The sequence below is a fragment of the Salmo salar genome, chromosome 06, assembly GCF_965601325.2.
Source record: "Salmo salar chromosome 06, fSalSal1, whole genome shotgun sequence".
Lineage (NCBI taxonomy): Eukaryota > Metazoa > Chordata > Actinopteri > Salmoniformes > Salmonidae > Salmo > Salmo salar.
Window position 1 is genome coordinate 44,883,174 of NC_138296.1, and position 19,113 is coordinate 44,902,286.

Consider the following 19,113-nt stretch of genomic DNA (forward strand, 5'->3'; position numbering starts at 1 on the left):
AAACCCAAAGATTGTGTGTTCGAATCTCATCACGCACAACTTTAGCATTTTACCTAATTGGCAACCTTGCAACTACATTTGGGGCGGCAGGTAGCCTAGTGGTTAGAGTGTTGGGCCAGTAACCGAAAGGTTGCTATATCAAATCCCTGAGCAGACAAGGTAAAAATCTGTTCTTCTGCCCCTGAACAAGGCAGTTAACCCACTGTTCCTAGGCTGTCATTAAAGATAAGAATTTGTTCTTAACTGACTTGTCTAGTTAAATAATGGAGAAATTAACTACTCTGAAACTACTTAGCATGTTACCTAAATCCTGACCTTAATGCTAACGTAGCCACCTAGCTAACATTAGCCACAACAAATTGGAATTAGTAACATATCATACGTATTGCAAATTTGTAACATATCATAGAAATGGATAATTGACATCCGCAAATGAATACATATCATTTACATTTAGCAGACGCTCTTATCCAGAGCGACTTACATATCATTTGAGTGTCCCGGACTTTGTTGACAATGTTACGTCTACCCTTGAGTCCAGGTTGGAAATGGAGGTATCGGTTAGATAATGTACTTTTGGTTTCAACATACAATTATGGATACTTTTTCATAACACAAGTCTCTGATGGTGGAGACCGGTCTACGATAACATTAGTGTTGAAAAAAATAAGTTAGTTTTTATTTAACATTGGCGTTACTACTAGAAAATGTCTAATGTTGAGCACTGCACTGATTTATTATGGAGCAAAAATTCATTATTATTGAATGTGCTGATACCTCATGGAAGCAACAGTTGGTCTCTGGTTACCATTTGTGTGGTTGTTGGGGTGACACCACTGAGTGCTGTGTTTTTTTAGGTGACACCACTGAGTGATAAAAAAAATACATACGTTTTAAGTCGGTTAGTGTCCGTTTGCTATGTTTTGCGACAGCAGGGTCTCAGTATCTGTACTTACACATCATAGCTAGCTGTTTCTCGTTGGACGGCTGCACAGGGCTATGACCACTTTGTTTAATTTCTCAATAAAATAAAAACACAATACTCTACCCGTATCGTTTTTGTGTTCCGTATTTTGTTGTCAACTTATGAAGTTGTTTAAATTATTTACAAGACAGCTAATGTAGTTGGAAAACAATAATGTTGACTTTCATGGAAAGAAAGTTATATTTAATAGGCCCTCTACAGGTGAATCATTGCGTCTCGCCAAGGGCGGTGCAGCTCCCTGGATAGCGCTTTGGGATAGGCTGTTGCTGAGCTACCATGAAGAATGACAGCCGTCGAGACTTCCGGTTCTAGTCATAGGGCGATAACGATAAGAGCGCAGTTGCAGAATTTATAACAGGAGCCACAATGGCGGTTGTCGTCTCTTGACAGGGCTGTGGATGTTATTAAATCCACTATCATCGCCCTAAAGATAGGCCTGGTTGATTCCCAGAGCCATTAAAAATAAACTGGAACATCTACTGCACATGAAAATACTATAATTTCTGATCAATATCAAATTAACAAGAGATAAAATTATATTAAAAGGGACCATGTAAACAGTACCAACCGGGTCAAGTTTTCATTTTGTTCGAGAAACAACGTCGGCTGTTAATGACGGCTAACTGTTTGTTTATTGAACTCCAAAACCGTAAATCTAAGGAACAATAACACCTAAACTAAGCTTGGCACCGGACAAGGGAATCTAAAAGAAAAGGGACTTATTTTTTTCTTTCGTTTTTTACCAAACAGTATGCTAGCTACACAGAGCTAGCTAACCAAATAGAAACGGAGAAGAGCGCACAATGCTCCGATTTATTGTTTGGGCCTTTTCAGCCAGTTTCTCTAACTAGCTAAATGCACAGGCCTTCATTTTAGTGGCGTTTTTTGGCACTAGCAACCTTTATTTTTCTGCTTTGACAAACCATGCTTCCGAACGACTTGGATAATGCGTGAGGACTAAACCTGGGCAGACTATTTTCTATTTGTCGGCTTGCTTAGAACACTGGATCTCATTTTACCGGATTTCTGAGTACTACTCTCCCGTTAATGTATTATCTCGGCTACAGAGGCCCACGCTCGGGAGAGGTTCCGCCGCTGACGTGAGGAATGCCTGGGTCGGATAGACACCATGGGACCAAGAGGAAGCCGGAATCCAACAGTAGCATTGCCCTGCCGCCCCAAACAACGAGCGGCAACAGCGGGCTACACCAGACCCTGGTCCTGCCTCATACCTCTGCGGGCAACATGACGAGCAAGGACGGTAACCTCCAGTCAAAGTCGTCAGTGCCATCTTCTTCCAAGCGCAAACGGCATAAATCAGCCAAACATGGACGTGAGTCCGAGGTGGCTCAGGGCCCTGGTTTTTCTGCGCTCGCCTCCACAGCGCCTCCTTCCGTTGGCGCCGTGAAGCCGCTGGTAGAATATGACGACATAAGTTCCGATTCGGATACTTTTTCGGACCCGCCTGCTGAGAGAGGGTCTGGGGATCGGTTAGAACCTGTCCCAGATTATAGTAAAGGGGATGGGGGCGGGGCTGTTGGTAGAGATGGTCGGGAACACAAGCACCGACACTCTCGCAAAAAGTCAAAGGATCCCAACAAAGTTAGAGACTCTGGGGAAGGGGGTCAGAGTACCAAGAAAAAAAGCAGCAAAGACCGTGAGAGAGGGAGCTCTGGGAAAGTCAAGGAGAAGGTGGCCTCCCTGTCCTCTGTAGCATCCCTGTCCTCCGGGTCACGACGTCAGGGTCAGCTGGAGGCTGACTTGGGGCCAAAGCGTGGAGAGTTGCCCCCTTCCTCCCAGGCCCAAACTGCGGCCAGTGTGGGAAGCACCACATCCTCCTCCTCGTCATCTCGCAGCAAGGAGGGTGGCCACTCCGGGAAGTCTCGCAAGGATAAGCCACAGAAGAGAGAGGGACGGGAGGGGCGTGAGGGTCGGGGGGATGCAACCGCCAGCCAGAGCACCTCTGCCTCTCAGAAGGTCCGGACGGAGAGGAGCCAACGCAAGTCCTCAAAGAGCCACAAGTCCAGCCCTAAGGGCAAGGGGCAGACTTCCTCGAGCAGGGGGAGCCCTCGCCGGAAGGTAACAGCCCCTACACAGTCCCCCAGCCCCCCAAGGAGAGGGGGTAATGGAAGCCCCATGGTCGGTGGTTACAGCCAGGAGGTGGACAGCTACCACCACCAGAGACGCAGGCCGGCCCCACAGAGCCCCAGCCCCTACAGGGAGATGTCCAGGCGGAGCAGGCAGAGGTCGGACAGCCCCTACGCCAGCAGGCAGAGGTCTTCCAGCTATGAGCGAGACGACAGCCCCTACTCCAGGAGACGCTCCATCAGTCCCTATGGTAACCGCAGGTCCTCCAGCGCTAGCCCTGTGTCCCGGTGAGTATTCTAGCCTGGCCCAGGCACCTTCCATTCAGTTTGCCTCATCTACACATTCACATTTATGCTAGTTGTGTAATACGTACCAAATCGCACTCTGTTCCCTTTATACAGCACTACTTTTGACCAGGCCCCACGAGACTCTGGTCAAAAGTAGTGGACTACAAATGGAATATGGTGTCATTTGAGACAGCCTAATACTAACATGGGCTATGGGCTACTACTAGCCACCCAATCTGTCGGTTATTCACTCACTGTATGCATGGCATGCACCTCCACACACAGAGGCATATTCACCAGTGCTGTCTAACACACATTGATTCTCACAAATGCCCAAAGAGCCTTTTTACTAAGGCCCAGTAAGGCCCCAAACGTGATAATGAACTGGTGTTGTTACTATTGATGTTCTCATTGGTCATACTGGAACAGGGCCAGGCCACTGGAGGAGACACCAGGTCCACTCTGACTGTTTCTACTGTTTGTTTTCTACCCCCTTTTGTCTGTGTGCTGAGGAGGTGTTTGTACTGTGTGTTTGATAAAGCTGCAATATGTATTTTTTGGGGACGACCTGACCAAATTCACATAGAATTGTGAGTTATAGATCTGCAATTCTCATCGAAAGTAAGTTTAAGAAACAGTAGATATGTTCTATGTGCGCTATTTCTATGCTTCCTGTTAAGTTTAGTTTTTGCGTCTTTTACTTTCGGTTTTGTACACCAGCTTCAAACAGCTGAAAATACAATATTTTGGGTTATAGACAATATTTCACAGCGACTTTAATTGGTACAATGATGCATTGCTTGTTTTGTCACAAACTGAAATTAGGCGAACTATTAGAATTTTAGCAAACAGGAAATGGCGGAGAGATTTCTGCATATTGCACCTTTTAAATCGTAAGTGGTCGAGACAGAGCTTTAGACAGCTGAGGATTGAGCCATGGGTAACAGACAGTACCTGCAGCTTCCTCTCCTGTGCTCCTAGCCTCAGGGTGGCTAGGCCAGGTTGCAATGTCCTGCATGGGCTACTTAAAACTATGGTCAGGGAAGAGACATTGATTCTATGTTCAGATGTGTTTGTGTGACATGCAGGGCTGTTTCTGCCAGGGAGTTGTTGCCTCTAGCCATGTGATGTAGAGGGGGAAGGGAAACCTATGGAAGTTAGGAGAGGCATCACATTGGGCTCAGACAGACAAACAGGCAAGGCCTGTGTGCTCCAGTCTACGGAAACCCTATGAGGAGCTGTGGTGGTCTTTGGAGCAGGAGAGGGCATTGGTTGGGGGATAGACTACACTAGCCAGACAGCAAGGTGGTGGTAGCTCTCCAGGGACAGGGTTGGAGAGCCTTGGGTTAGGCTGTTGACATTCAGCCATTTTGATTTTGTGTTGCATCAGAGAGTGGACCTTGAGCTTCTGTTGGTGGGAGGGGGCATAGCTGTACGATAAAACTAGGCCCTCCATAGTGATCGTTAAAAGGTTCTCTGCTGTCAGTAGACTGTTGAAAGATACTGCTGGTGAATCATGTTGGTGTAGTCTTTATTTTATTGAACCTTTATTTAACTTGGCATGTCAGTTAAGAACAAATTCTTATTTACAATGATGGCCTATCCCGGGCTCTAACCCGGACGACGCTGGGCCAATTGTGCACCGCCCTACGGGACTCCCAATCACGGTTGGTTGTGATACAGCCTGGAATCGAACCAGGGTCTGTAGTGACGCCTCTAGCACTGAGATGCAGTACCTTAGACCGCTGCGTCACTCGGGTGCCAGTCGAGCCTGTAGCTAACTGTAGGCTATTTGTTTAGTCTCGCTAATTAACTTCAATGTCCCAGTTATTAACTTATAATAATCATATTTTAGATTTAGTTTGTAGACTTTTATAAGGTTTCATGTTCAGGGACATGTTCACTTGCTACTAGTTCATTTGTTTTCCAAACCTTCAAACAAATGATTGAATCTGAATGTTGTCTCCGCAGTTAAAGGGATACTTAACTATTTTCGTCAGTGCCATATTCTTCCAAGCGCCCTTGATGAGGCCGTCATTGTAAATAAGAAATTGTTCTTAACTGATTTTCCTAGTAAAATAAAAATCTACTTTTCAAGAGTCAGATTAACTTGTGGATACCATTTTTATGTCTGCATGCAGTATGAAGGAAGTTGCCAACTAGCGCTAGCAGAATTGCTAACTAGTTAGCATTGTCTCGCAAAACTACCTGGAACTTCCTTCATACTGGACACAAAGATAAAAATGCTATTGATGAGCTTATCTCACTCTGCCAAAATCCCGAAGTAGCCCTTTTAAGTATGTTCAGAATCGTCATACTTTTCATCTTACGTCTCCCACATTTGAATAAGGGTTACTTTGATGGGTATCAAAAGTATGTATGGTGATGAGGTGTTTGAATTTATGTCCCTAAGCTATTTGGCCTAATGCCAGAGGAATGTTGAGGTTAACTCACAAGACCAGTAGACTTCTGGAGGACGTTTGTACACACATTGCTTTAGTCTGAACTTAAAGTAGCCTAAGGTTGTCCCCCTGACTGACCTAATTGTATGTCTGTATGCTGACTAAGGGAATGGGAAGTGTAGCTTATATGGAAGGAGACACAGCACACTGACCGCATTTACACATAAAATGAGTTATCTTAGCAAATAGCACTACCTCCCTGAACTTGCCTCTAACTGAGCTTGAATCAGGGTCCTGCCTCACCAACACACGTGACTGCCAGTTGACCACTTACAAACCAGTTGTTACAGAAAAGGATCCAATTCGATCGCACAATAGGTGAAATGCCAAGCTAGCTGTGGAGTGAGCTTGCCGCATGGTCTTATCTCATTATATAAACATAACACACGTTTGGTAGTTATCGTTTGCAATGACGTGCCATTTGTTGTTTTTATTAACACCTTAATACACAAGTGCACAATGCCCCAGTAATGTCGAATGGCCTTCCTTCTAGTTCCTCTTTCTTGGTGCTCACTCCCAATTTAGAGAGAGAGAGAGAGAACTTGCAGCCAACAAGGAGTTATTGTTTTCCTAACATCTTCCCTCTCTCTCTAGGCGCTCAGTTCGCTCCCGGAGTCGTTCGCCGCCTTTCTCCTCTTCCCGTCGCTCCTCGTCTCGCTCTCGCAACAAGAAGCATTCGTCCTCTGCCGGGGGGGCTGGGTCTCACAGCAGCCGGCCCACCAGCCGCTCCCCACCCTCCTCCCGCCTGCCACTCAACTCCAGCCTGGGGGCGGAGCTTAGCCGGAGGAAGAAGGAGCGCCAGGCTGCGGTGGCTGCAGCTCGCCCCCCCTCCCCTCCCCCTTCCTCACGCAAGACCAAGGGGTCCACTTCACGCCCCTCTAAAGCTGAGCCCGAGAGGGTACCTGAGAGAGACTCTGTCCAAGCCATGGACCTCCAGCCTCCACTCAGTGCACCCCAGCCCCAGGACACTCTTGTTGGGGAAGAACACGGCTCTGCATCTCCACCCTCCCCCTTCTCATCTCCTGCACCCCCTCTGCCCCCCGGTCAGACGACCCCACTACCTCCACCCCCTCTGCCCTCCACCCCTGTCACCCAACTTCAGCCACCTACACCCCAGGGCCAGACTGAGGCCAGCCTCGCACCCTCCACAGCCCTCTCCTCCTCCTCATTGTCGTCCCCCCAGTCCAAATCTCCTGCCCCCATGCCCACACGCAGCCCTGCCCGCCTGACACCCATCCACAAGACCTCCACTCTGCCCCCCCTGCCTTTACCACCCATGCTAGTGGGAGACTGCCAGGACAGGTAAGCCATGAAACTTGCATACACACACACGCACAACTCTCCTCTCCCCAGTCCTGTTGCTTGGCAAACGTGTTGTCATCAACAGAACAGTCATTAGGCCTATACCTTAGGCTCAGGTTTCACCCAACAGTCAGTCTCTCTGAAACACACACCTGCCTGCAGTACAGTACTGGAATTCTGAACAGATTACCTGAATGCTCTGTAGGGATACATTTGTGCTACAGACATAAGGAAAAGAAAATCCAAACTCACTAGAAAAATGATGATGCGGAGGAGTAATGAAATGTTATTTTTCTCTCCTTCCTTCTCTACCTTCAATCTCTCGCTCTCTCTCTCTCCCTCCATCAGTCCGAAGAAGTCCACTCCTCCTCAGAGGTCTTCCAGGAAGGAGAAAGAGGTGCGGAATCGGCCGTCTCTGATCGACCTCCCGCTGCCCCCCACGCTGGCCGGAGGTGACCCCTCTCCCCCTCAGTCCCCCGTCTACAGAGCTCCACCTCCACCCCTGTCCGCTCTCAAGAAGAGACCAAAGTGAGTTCCTATCTGCTCAACCTAACCTACCCTTCTCCTCCTTATCAATCGCCCCGAACCTCCTCTCTACACTCCTCTTTTCCACAGCCCTCCTCTCCCACCGCAGCCTATTTCCTTTCAACAGAAACAAACAATAAGCATAAGATAGTACAAAGTTATCATCAAGGGCTTATTCCGTGAGGTAAAACGTTTCCTAATAGCAAGTCTCCTCGGCTCTCCTGTCTAGGTTTTGCTGTCCACGCTATGGCGAACGCAAACAGACACAGAGCGACTGGGGCAAACGCTGCGTGGACAAGTTTGACATCATCGGCATTATCGGGGAGGGCACCTACGGCCAGGTCTACAAGGCCAAGGACAAAGACACCGGTGAGAGCCCCGTGTGCTGCCCCTTCCACTGACATACCTGTGTGTCGTTGTTCTTGAGAGAGGCTCAAAGGATCACCACGCCTGCATTGTGTGTGTATGCCACGGGGTGTGACTGATCTCGCCTCCCCGTGTCCCCTTTGCTGCAGCCTCTCTATGTGTGTCTTTCAGAGGGATTTGAAATTAAGCAGGAGACGCATTTCCGCTGGGCGTCCGTGTACATTGGACAAATGTGTTTTTTTATTTAGCACATTTATTCATCTGTTGATCAGGACAATCGACGGAGTTGGTACCATAAAACGGACGTTTTCATCCGCCCCCTACATTGAACAGTGACGTACTCTGTAATGTTCATGTTGTTCTCCTGCCCTCCAGGTGAGCTGGTGGCTCTGAAGAAGGTGCGTCTGGACAATGAGAAGGAGGGCTTCCCCATCACGGCCATCCGAGAGATCAAGATCCTCCGCCAGCTCAACCACCGCAGCGTGGTCAACATGAAGGAGATCGTCACAGACAAACAGGACGCACTGGACTTCAAGAAGGACAAAGGTGTGTGTGTGTGTGTGTGGGGGGGTTTGCTTGGTGTATGTCTGTGCCTGTATGCGTGTGTATGCGCATCCCCCTTACCGCTGCCTGTCCCGTCAGGTGCCTTCTACCTGGTGTTTGAGTACATGGATCATGACCTGATGGGTCTGCTGGAGTCGGGGCTGTGTCAGTTCTCCCAGGAACACGTGAGGAGCTTCATGAGACAGCTGATGGAGGGACTGGACTACTGCCACAAGAAGAACTTCCTGCACAGAGACATCAAGTGCTCCAACATACTGCTCAACAACAGGTACTAGTGTAGCATGGTAATATCACGGTACCAAAACGTCATGATTACTTATGATACCAACATTCTAACATACCGTAGTACCGTTTCCTATGATACTACTGAGTCTTTCAGCCCTACCGATCTAAAGAACCTGCTGCCTATTATAAAGTCAGTTTGGTTTATAAAGTCAGTTGAATTTAAGCATCAGCCACTAGTCACTTGTATGCACAGGTCCAATAATGTCCACTTCACGTTCATGCACATATCACGTATGGCAGCTATAATCAGCCAGCCGCATCCCCTACCAGCCCTCACTCACCTGCTTCTCTCAGCATCCCCTACCAGCCCTCACTCACCTGTTTCTCTCAGCATCCCCTACCAGCCCTCACTCACCTGTTTCTCTCAGCATCCCCTACCAGCCCTCACCCACCTGCTTCTCTCAGCATCCCCTACCAGCCCTCACTCACCTGCTTCTCTCAGCATCCCCTACCAGCCCTCACTCACCTGCTTCTCTCAGCATCCCCTACCAGCCCTCACCCACCTGCTTCTCTCAGCATCCCCTACCAGCCCTCACTCACCTGCTTCTCTCAGCATCCCCTACCAGCCCTCACCCACCTGCTTCTCTCAGCATCCCCTACCAGCCCCCACTCACCTGCTTCTCTCAGCATCCCCTACCAGCCCTCACTCACCTGCTTCTCTCAGCATCCCCTACCAGCCCTCTCACCTGCTTCTCTCAGCATCCCCTACCAGCCCTCACTCACCTGCTTCTCTCAGCATCCCCTACCAGCCCTCACTCACCTGCTTCTCTCAGCATCCCTTACCAGCCCTCACTCACCTGCTTCTCTCAGCATCCCCTACCAGCCCTCACTCACCTGCTTCTCTCAGCATCCCCTCTTCATGCTCATCTACTCCTCCATTATTTTTTCAAATATAATTTAGCCGTGATGGCGAGCGAGGATGCAGACCCTGATGTCTTCTGTTAGATTTGTACGTGTGTTACATTGGAGCAGCGCGCAGTTCAAGCAATGTTGCTACATTGTATAATTTCATCGCCTGTTATAGCCAAGAACACCGGCCAGTCAGAGTAGACTTTGCAAGTTCACTGTCATACAGCCTCTGAGTGTCAGAGAGGGGAAATGGAGCATCACTTCACGACAGGCATGCTTGCAGCTTGACTGCAAAGAAAACGGCTTGTCTCTAGCCTAAACTGCAACAACAGCAAAACATCTGAGCAATATTACCAGAGATACCTTTTTGTCTTTCTAGCGGGATTCTTGCGCATTTTATATAATTTCACAAACCGTGTCGCGGGTCGTTTTTTTTTTTAACTAATCCGGGGTCGCTAACTTTGTTCAGTCATGTCACCTAGCTAGCTAACAATCTGGTAACTTGACAGCAGCTTTAGGCTAATTTGATTGGCACAGGAAGAAAGGAAAAGGGTCTGCTACTCATGAGATGTGCTTCAAGGCTAGATTCATATAGACCTAATGCAAGACTAAACTATATCAAATGTCTATTTCTTTCTGGGGCTCCTTAAATTCTGTTTGGTGCCTAACGTTTTAAAAGTTGGGAGCAGTGTGTGTGTGTGTGTTTGTGAGAGAGAGAGTGGTGTGTGTTTATGAGAGAGGGAGACAGTGTGTGTGAGGGACTGTGTCTGTGTTAACTGAGGAGTAAATGTGTCGTGCAGCGTTTTCCCCTTACTGCTACAATGACATGCAGATCATTATGCATGTCTATTCCTTCCTCCCATTCCTCCAGCCAAGTCACAGGTAGACCTTTGCAAATATCAGCAAATCAGCCGTTCTATGCAGTTAAATGCAATGTGTTGTATTGAGTAGACATGTGAATTTCAGTGACAGGTTTTTGCGTAGCACATGCGCAGAACATTTAGGAAGTGGGAACAAGTGTCCAGGAGACGGTGTGAACAGGATGCTAGGCCACTGATTGTATCGTATCATTAGTAAAATGATGGTATCGTAACAACACTAATAGGTTCACGAGGAGGAAGGAACAGTGTTTCTCCACCCCAGGCCCATGGCCCGGTCCGTGAGATGTTGCTGGCCGGTCGCTGAGATGGTTCACTGTCCATTTTAAATGATCCAGTTCCGCGGTGCTAGTTTTAAAGGTAGACTCAACGAGATGACGAGCAGCACCGCAGATAATGAGGTGAGCGTGACGCAAGACTTTCCTGTCACACGGAGTATCTCTGCGCCTCACGCTGCCACAACGTGGTATCTACGGGACCAAAACAGGGGGCCGACTTCAGCCTCGCGCTTCAACGCTCTTAGTTGTCGTGGAAATTGACCCACTGCTGTTGTTTACTTGGTGCAGCTACGTCATCGCGCTGTTTTGATTGAATTATTCACTTAGTTAGGGTTGTGTAAGTTAACAGCTGTAGAAATGTAATGCGTTGTCTTGTTATTGAGTTTGATTCTCTGTCTCTAACTTCTTTCATCTCTCTCCTTGTGCAGTGGTCAGATCAAACTGGCTGACTTTGGTTTGGCCCGCCTCTACAACTCGGAGGAAAGGTGAGACTTGGATTTCTCAAGTTGCTTCGGAGCAACGATGACATCATCATAAAGTCAGAGGTCCTTCCTGCCTCTGGTTCAAACGTTTTTAAACTGTGACCCTCGCACTGGCCTTTTCTCATTTGGGGAAAAAGCCCGTCCTCCACCCTCTCTCCTCTGTCCGACGACCTCTGTGACACGGAAACCGATAAGTGGTGGAGGAATTTTCAATTCCTTAGTAGGTGACCGGAACAGTGTCCTTCCCTCCTTGATAGCCACCTTTCATGAGGATGTGTATCCTACCAGAGTCCTTCACGGAAGAGTTTTGATATCTGCCGCACCCCCTTTGAGTCCGCTTTTGTTTTGTTGGAGGAGAAAAGCATGCACACAAACAATATGCTGCTTATCGTTTTATCTATTAAACAAACTTCCTTTCGTTTTTATCACTTTACACATTTATTTTGGGATCCACCCATGTAAACCTAATTTGCCTCATGATCTGTGAGTGGAGGAGTCTCATTTCATACAAGCACATTTTCATCCATGTTCCCTCTCCTCGATTACCTTTGACCTTCTTCAAAAGAAAGCGAGAAAAGACGGAGGAGAGAGGACGCTGGAGTTGAGCAAATCCAATTGAGAAAAGGCCTCTGTTGCCATGGCAGTCTGAATGAAAACACCTATCTATTCCAATGATTCCCCACTAGGTGGTGCTGTGTCCTGTATAAAGAGGTTCTCCCTCCGTCAGCCCATTGTTGAGCGATGAATTGTGGGTGTTTGGGAACTGGAGGGCAGAGTAGAGGTACTGGTACTGTATCTGCGTGTTATATCTGAATGTTCCCTTCCCTGCTCTCTCCAGTCGACCCTACACTAATAAAGTAATCACGCTATGGTACCGGCCCCCTGAGCTCCTCTTGGGAGAGGAGAGGTACTCTCCAGCCATCGACGTCTGGAGCTGCGGGTTAGTACACACACACACACACACACACCGCCATGCACCTGGACACATTTCATTCACACTCATTCTCCAATCAAACATGCTCTATGTAGGAAAACAGATTGCACTTACCTTATTTTTCCACATGGTGTCACTATAAAACTGCTATATCATTTTGACTGAAGTAGTTGGAGCTCTAAATCTAAGGACTGGCAAAGAATTATCACTCTTAACAAATCTTAACTCAAGATTTGTAAATCCTTTTTTTTTATTTTTTATGTGAGTTGCCAACATTGTCCATTGACTGTTTGTGCACAGGTGTATTCTGGGAGAACTGTTCACCAAGAAGCCCATCTTCCAGGCCAATCAGGAGCTGCTGCAGTTAGAGTTGATCAGGTATGCTGCTGTTGCCCCCTGCTGCCTGGAAGACTGCATCGCCACATTAAAATCCTGTCTGACATGGCAGCCTTACTTAACAGGCGGACTGCAGTCCAGACCCAGAATGGGGTCAATACGGACCGCGGGTCCTGACTTTCTTTTGTTTTTGGAACTCTTTTGGGCTTTCAACCTACTGCTGTTGAGTGCGATTTGTAAATTTGGAAGGGCATGGGCAGGTTTCCTCTTATGCTATTCACTGACAGATCTTAAAGAGCTGTTTTTAACGTGTCATAAATGTCCAGTTGATGTCAACTAGAGAGGTAAGTTGACCAACTACCTAAATCTTGTAGTTTTCATGGCCAAATGATGTGCCCAGGGGCCTCGAGCCACATTGGTCCCCCTTTTTAGATTTTTTTGAGTCACGCGGGTATCATATGAACACACATAAGAAATTGCAAAATGTGTAGAATTGCAGGAAATTTGCTTATTTAAAGTATGTTCTCTTCGCCAACAAGAGGGGTGTGAACCATTTCGGGTCGTATTGGTTTTGAGGTGGGGGTTTGTTACTACACTGATAAATGACTGCCCATCTGGACCTTTGCTGCCTAGGAAATTTGTGGGACTGGACCTTCTCAAATAGTAGTTGAATACCCCTGCTATATAGTGGACTACTTTTGACCAGAGCTCTAAGGGCCTTGGTCAACAGCATTGCACTATATAGGGAATAGGCTGCCATCTGGGATACAGTCCATGTTTACCACAGCTCTAACTCTCTCCCTGTCTGTCTCAGTCGTCTGTGTGGGAGCCCCTGTCCCGCTGCCTGGCCTGACGTCATCAAGCTGCCCTACTTCAACACCATGAAGCCCAAGAAACAGTACCGCCGACGGCTACGCGAGGAGTTTGCCTTGTATGTAACATAACATGGACACCACTGGATTTTCTTGTCCTTTCAGCAATCTGATAATTGTGGCAGTACATCAGTTGTTGATGCTATTTGTTTGACTCGCACGCTCTAATCTCTCTCTCTCTCTGTCAGTCTGCCTGCTCAGGCCCTGGACCTGCTGGACCGCATGCTGACCCTTGACCCTGCGCGGCGCTGCACGGCCGAACAGGCCCTCAATAGTGACTTCCTGTGTAACGTGGAGCCCAGCAAGATGTCCCCACCCAAGTGAGGACCTCGTCTTTGCCCTGTCCTTTCCTGGGCCCATTACATCTAGAGAACAACCTCAAACTATCCACCACCATACTTCCAAACCCTTATTGCTTTCTTTCTGTCACACCCAACACCCCGTTCGCTTTCTTTCCCATACATTTACCTTTTTCCTTTCTGTTTCTCTCCCTCATGCTTTCATCACCCTGTTTTTGCCTCTTTATCATTCTCTCTCTCTCTCTCCAGTCTCCCTCACTGGCAGGACTGCCACGAGCTGTGGAGTAAGAAACGGCGGCGCCAGCGTCAGAGCGGGCTGCCCGAGGATGTGCCTGTGCCCAAAGTGCCCCGTAAGGACCCCTCGGGGGCTTCCAGTGGAGAGAACAGCCGGCCCCAAGCCAGCCCAGCTGGAGCCCCGCCCCCTCCGCCGGGAAGACCAACCTCCTCAGCCATCTCAGCCAATGAGCTAGCAGGTCAGGCAGACACAGTAGTCACAGTTCGCTACTATAGAAGAACATACCCTTATCCAAATGTCTCCTTGGTTAGATAGTGGCTGCACAGGTAGACAAGGGTTGTTGTAAGTCTATAATGTGAACACATGTTGTCTCCATACGCTCTCAGCAGGCTGCTGTCTACAGTATGTGTGACCATTGTCTCTCTCCCATCAGGCCTGGGTGCTGCAGCGGAGCAGCTGAACCAGACAGAGCTGGCTGTACTGTTGAACCTGCTGCAGAGACAGACAGACCTCAGCCTGCCTCAGATGGCCCAGCTCCTCAACGTCTCCTCCAACCCAGAGAGCCAGCAGCAGCTGGAGACCCTTAGCCAGTCCCTGTCTGCCCTGACCGAGGCCTCCCACCACCGGGGAGCCTCAGAGGACCAAGGTCCGGCTAGGTCCCAGCCCCCCGAACCTCCCCCAGAGCCTCAGGAGCCCTCCCCGCACCACAGCGAGCCGCCCCTCAGCCAGGACGACCAGACCAACCTCCTGGCCCTCCTATTGGGCCAGCTCATCAAGCCGCAGGCCGAGGGGGTTGAGCAAGGCGACGAGAGCAATGGCGTCCAATCAGAGGAGGCGGTGACTCGCGGTTCGTCAGCCTCCACTGCTGACCGCAAGGGCAAGTCTGGGTTCAGTCTCTAGGGGGCGGGGCAAAGAGCACTGGGTCAGGGGGATCTCACAGGAGACTGGTGGACGATCTTGTCATGGTGCGGATCTTGTCATCAGTTATTTTTCTGCTTACCATAAAGCAGTTGTAAATTACTTTATAAACGAGCTGATGAGATGAAAGATCTTAACTAAATGTAAAATCGAAAGAAAGATTCCACGGTTACTTTACATTTTTTGTTGTTGAGGAAGATGAGTTTTATGTTGTCTAGACCCACCACCTCTCCCCCCTCCTCTCACCAACAGTTTCACCCCCCTCCACCCACCTTTTGTCTGTCTCACCCGTCACCCACTTCAAAGGCTACTTTCACCCACTCAGTCACACATAGGTGGAAACATACCATACATGAAGTTGGCAAGTCCTCAAGATGTCTGACCAGAGTGGCTTCGGACGGCCCAGGTCACATGGACTGGGCTTTGGGCACAAGGACTTTTCTCATTGGTGTGAATGTAAACTAAGAGAAGGTTTGTAGTTTTACAGCGTTAGAAAGAAAATGGTTCACACTGCACTCTTCCCTTCATCCTTTCACTCCTGCCTCTATCACCCTATTTTCTTTTCCCATTTCCTCTTTCTCTCTCATTTCTCCATTTGTTAAAGCAGGTTTCTTGGATTGTTCTTCCTTCCATAAAAATATATTGATTCAAAACCAGTCTGTAATGTCCACATTTTTATGAAGAAAGTCTAATAAATTATCAAGCAAAAATAAATGTTTTGAACCTTAGACTTCACCTGCATGTCTTTCATTTAACTTTTATTTAAATCACACATTTAAATTTCATTTTTGTATGTTGTCTTTTACATTAGACCTCAGAATCATCCAACGCTAGTAAAGCGCTCTCCTCTGTAGTCAACCTACTGTTGGCACTTAAAGCAACAACCCTGTTGCCTAGGAAACAATTATAGCAGCAGTGTTTCCTGGTAGCCATGACAGCAGACTGAGTAGACATCTTTCTGTCTCAGCTTTATGGCCTGCATGGAGCTTTACGCACCTCTCTCCCTGTAGTGTCATCCCAAACCCAAACTTCAGGTTTTACCCCTCCCTGTCCATAATAACCCATGCTCATATTGTTGTTGAAATATTACTGAGTGTCTGTCAGGTTGGAACAAACCCTGAGGTGAGTATCCCCCCTCTACTATGTAAAGTGCTTTGGGTGTCTTTGGGTGTCTTGAAAAGTCCAATCAATTATTATTGTTATAAAGACCCCCCCCCCCCCCCCCCCCCATGTCCTGCGTCTTTCTTTTGTTGTTCACATACGTGTGTGAATAAATGTTATGTCGATTATTTTAGGTCACCATGAGATCTTTTGATATTCCATCATCTCTCAACATTCCAACTTGTCTGTCAACATTCCAAAATGTTGGTACACATTAAACACCTACGTAAGGATTTTATAACATACCATGAACCAAGGGGGGAGGAATAACGTAGGTGGCACACTTCCAGACTCATTTAGAGAATGGACATTTATCATCGCAATTGTGGTATTTAGTAGCATTATCAACCCATGACAGCTACACATTTTACTCATCCAATTCTACAGTAGCCTATTGAAAACATTTATCCAACTGAAACGACATTGTTGACTGGATGGTGAGGATTCAGCGGTAGGAATGGTACATGATCTCCCTCTGCTGGCCACGGTGGGAGATACAGCTGTACGTTGTCTAGACCGCACTCACAAACACTTACCTGGGACATTTCACTAAAGGGAACTGAATACAAATGTGTCTGTAGTGTAGATGATGGCACAAATGTCCAGGTGAAATCTCACTGTAACTGCGTGTGCTTTTGTGTTTCTTGTAAATACCTGATTGACTGTCTTGTTTTCTCTGACCCCCCCCCCCCCCCCCTCAGACTGTGCAGTCACCAAGCGGAAGCAGCGGATCGGAACAAATCAGGTCCCTCCATCCTCCGAGCGATGTCCCCCCTCTCCGCCTGGCCCTCCACCCTCAGCCCTCCTCTCTCCTGGCCAGCAGCAGCCCAGCTCTGAACCCCAGCCTGGGTCCGGTCAGGACATCAGCCCAGCGGTGGCAGCCGCCCTGCTGCAGCTCATCTCCCAGCAGGACCCAGAGGCTGGGACCCAGTGCAGCAGGGACCACTCCCCCGCCGTGGGCACCCCTGTCCGGGGACAGCCACCTCCTGCCTGGACAACTGACTCCCCTAAACCATCCCCTGCCAGAGAGCCTCCTACTGGCATGGAACCCACTGCCTCTGCTATCCCAGCACAGTTCCCCAAGGACCAGGACCTCCGCTTTGCCCACAGGACCGCTCGCTGATCCTGGCTAGGCCTGTTTAGAGACCTGGGGTACAGTGGGCCGACCTACAGGGACAGGAGCCAGGGACACCCACTGTACTGATAATGATGATACTATAGAGCAGTTTCTCTAGGTGGGAACAGAAGAGCAGGTCACCTGAGCAGGTGTATATTGGAAGATGTGAGGTAGATGGCTGTGAGATTGTTAGTCTGGAGAAAAGAGCAGGTCTTTGGGTCTGGATATTTTGAGGATGTTATTGTGAAGATGGACAGTGTTGGTTTGGCTAAAGGACAAACTAAGCCCCACTACAGACAGACAGATTGGGGTTGGGCCTTGGTGAGGGTTCTAGACCTGGGGGTGGGACAAAGTTCCACACCCTTCAATCACTAACACTGCCCCCTCTGGACCTCCTGACTTGCTGAAGAAGTTGGTTCCTAACGAGGTCCACACATGGAATGTGATCAGCTGTGATTTTTTTTTTTTGGTTTAATTTACAACTCAAATGATTGTTACGTCTACTGCAGTGCCCTCTAACGATGAGGCTATCAGTGGGTTTTGGAGTCTGGTGTCCTCACTCCTTTTCATCTGCGTTTCAATGGGTGGGGGTTGGCGTCTGCTACGCATGACACCGGTGGAACAAAGAACAAGTCTGAAGTGTAGAGGTGGTTAACTGGGGGTACAGATGTAAAACACTGGGACTGAGAGTGAGTTAACTACTCAGTCAGTCTCATCATGCTAGCTGGCTCCTGACTTTCGACCTTGTGCCTCCTTTGTGACCTTAGCAACCCCTGAATGATCTTTGCCCACACGGAAGAGTTGGGTTGTTTCTTCTGTTCTGGAAGGCACATTTAACAAGAGAAGGCATGGCTCCAAATGAATAAGCATACCTTGTGTGTCCTTGGCCAAAGGTACTGTAAAATAAGGTATTTGGGTCTCAGTCCTATCTCCCCTTGTTGTCTCTCTCGCTCAATCTATGTACGTCAGCCTCAGTTAGCTTTCCCATGTAGAAATGAAAATGTTGATTCTTGATCGCGCTCTCTCTCTCTCTCTCTCTCTAGGATCCGGTACATGTGCCTCTCTAACCCTCATACTCCCTCTGCTACACCCTGTCAGAAAACACAAACTCTGACACCGTCTCTTTAACTGCTCTACTATACTCACTAGTCTTTCATTGACCTTCTGGTCACAGCTAGCAAGCCGGTCACCCAACCCCATAGTGACTGGACACCTATAGACCTACACACACACACACACACCTCTCCAAAGCTTTCCCTGATGATCTCTGATAGCCTTGAGTTATCTCTTGCCTCCCTGCCTAATGCTGTGCAGCAAATATGTTTTTTGTGTGATTATTTTCTACTTTAAAGACAAAGTTACATGTTAAAAAGATGGTCCATGGTTTTGTTTCCTTTGTTATGTTTTGGGAAGGGAGAAATTGGGAAGAGATCTGGCTTGGGGTTTCATGTGACCATGTGACTGTAAAAGATGATATTTTGTAATATGTGTTTTCTCGGTTCAATTTATTAAAGGAAATCATGCGACCAGAAAGTTTTAAAAAGTGATGCGCTTTATTCTCTTATCATGTACACAGAGTATACCAAACACTAGAAACACTTTCCTAATATTGAATACTAGCCCTTTTGCCCTCAGAACCGCCATAATTAGTCATGGCATGGACTCTACAAGGTGTCGAAAGCATTCGACAGGGATGCTGGCCCATGTTGACTCCAATGCTTCCCACAGTTGTCAAATTGGGTGGATGTCCTTTGGGTGGTAGACCATTCTTGATACATATGGGAAACTGTTGAGTGTGAAACCCAGCAGCATTGCAGTTCTTGTCACAAACCAGTGTGCCTGGCACTTACTACCATACCCTGTTAAAGGCCTTTTGTCTTGCCCATTCAC

The 19,113-nt window shown here is 48.1% G+C and overlaps 1 protein-coding gene across 1 annotated transcript; it reads left to right on the top strand.

Annotated features, from left to right (window-relative positions):
* Positions 1-1,308: 1,308 nt before the first annotated feature.
* Positions 1,309-18,756, top strand: cdk12 (cyclin-dependent kinase 12). Its single transcript, XM_014204071.3, has 14 exons — positions 1,309-3,360; positions 6,417-7,124; positions 7,473-7,652; positions 7,879-8,018; positions 8,391-8,561; positions 8,658-8,847; positions 11,298-11,354; positions 12,190-12,291; positions 12,586-12,663; positions 13,436-13,552; positions 13,682-13,813; positions 14,042-14,265; positions 14,461-14,904; positions 16,808-18,756. The coding sequence occupies exons 1-14, from the start codon at positions 2,093-2,095 to the stop codon at positions 17,227-17,229; spliced, it is 4,233 nt and encodes a 1,410-aa protein (XP_014059546.3). The 5' UTR covers positions 1,309-2,092; the 3' UTR covers positions 17,230-18,756.
* The last annotated feature ends 357 nt before the right edge of the window (positions 18,757-19,113 follow it).

Coding starts and splice junctions, on each gene's coding strand:
- cdk12 (XM_014204071.3), top strand. CDS start 2,093: ATGCCTGGGTCGGATAGACACCATGGGACCAAGAGGAAGCCGGAATCC. Junction 7,653..7,878: donor GCTCTCAAGAAGAGACCAAA/GTGAGTTCCTAT, acceptor TCTCCTGTCTAG/GTTTTGCTGTCCACGCTATG. Junction 12,664..13,435: donor CTGCAGTTAGAGTTGATCAG/GTATGCTGCTGT, acceptor TGTCTGTCTCAG/TCGTCTGTGTGGGAGCCCCT.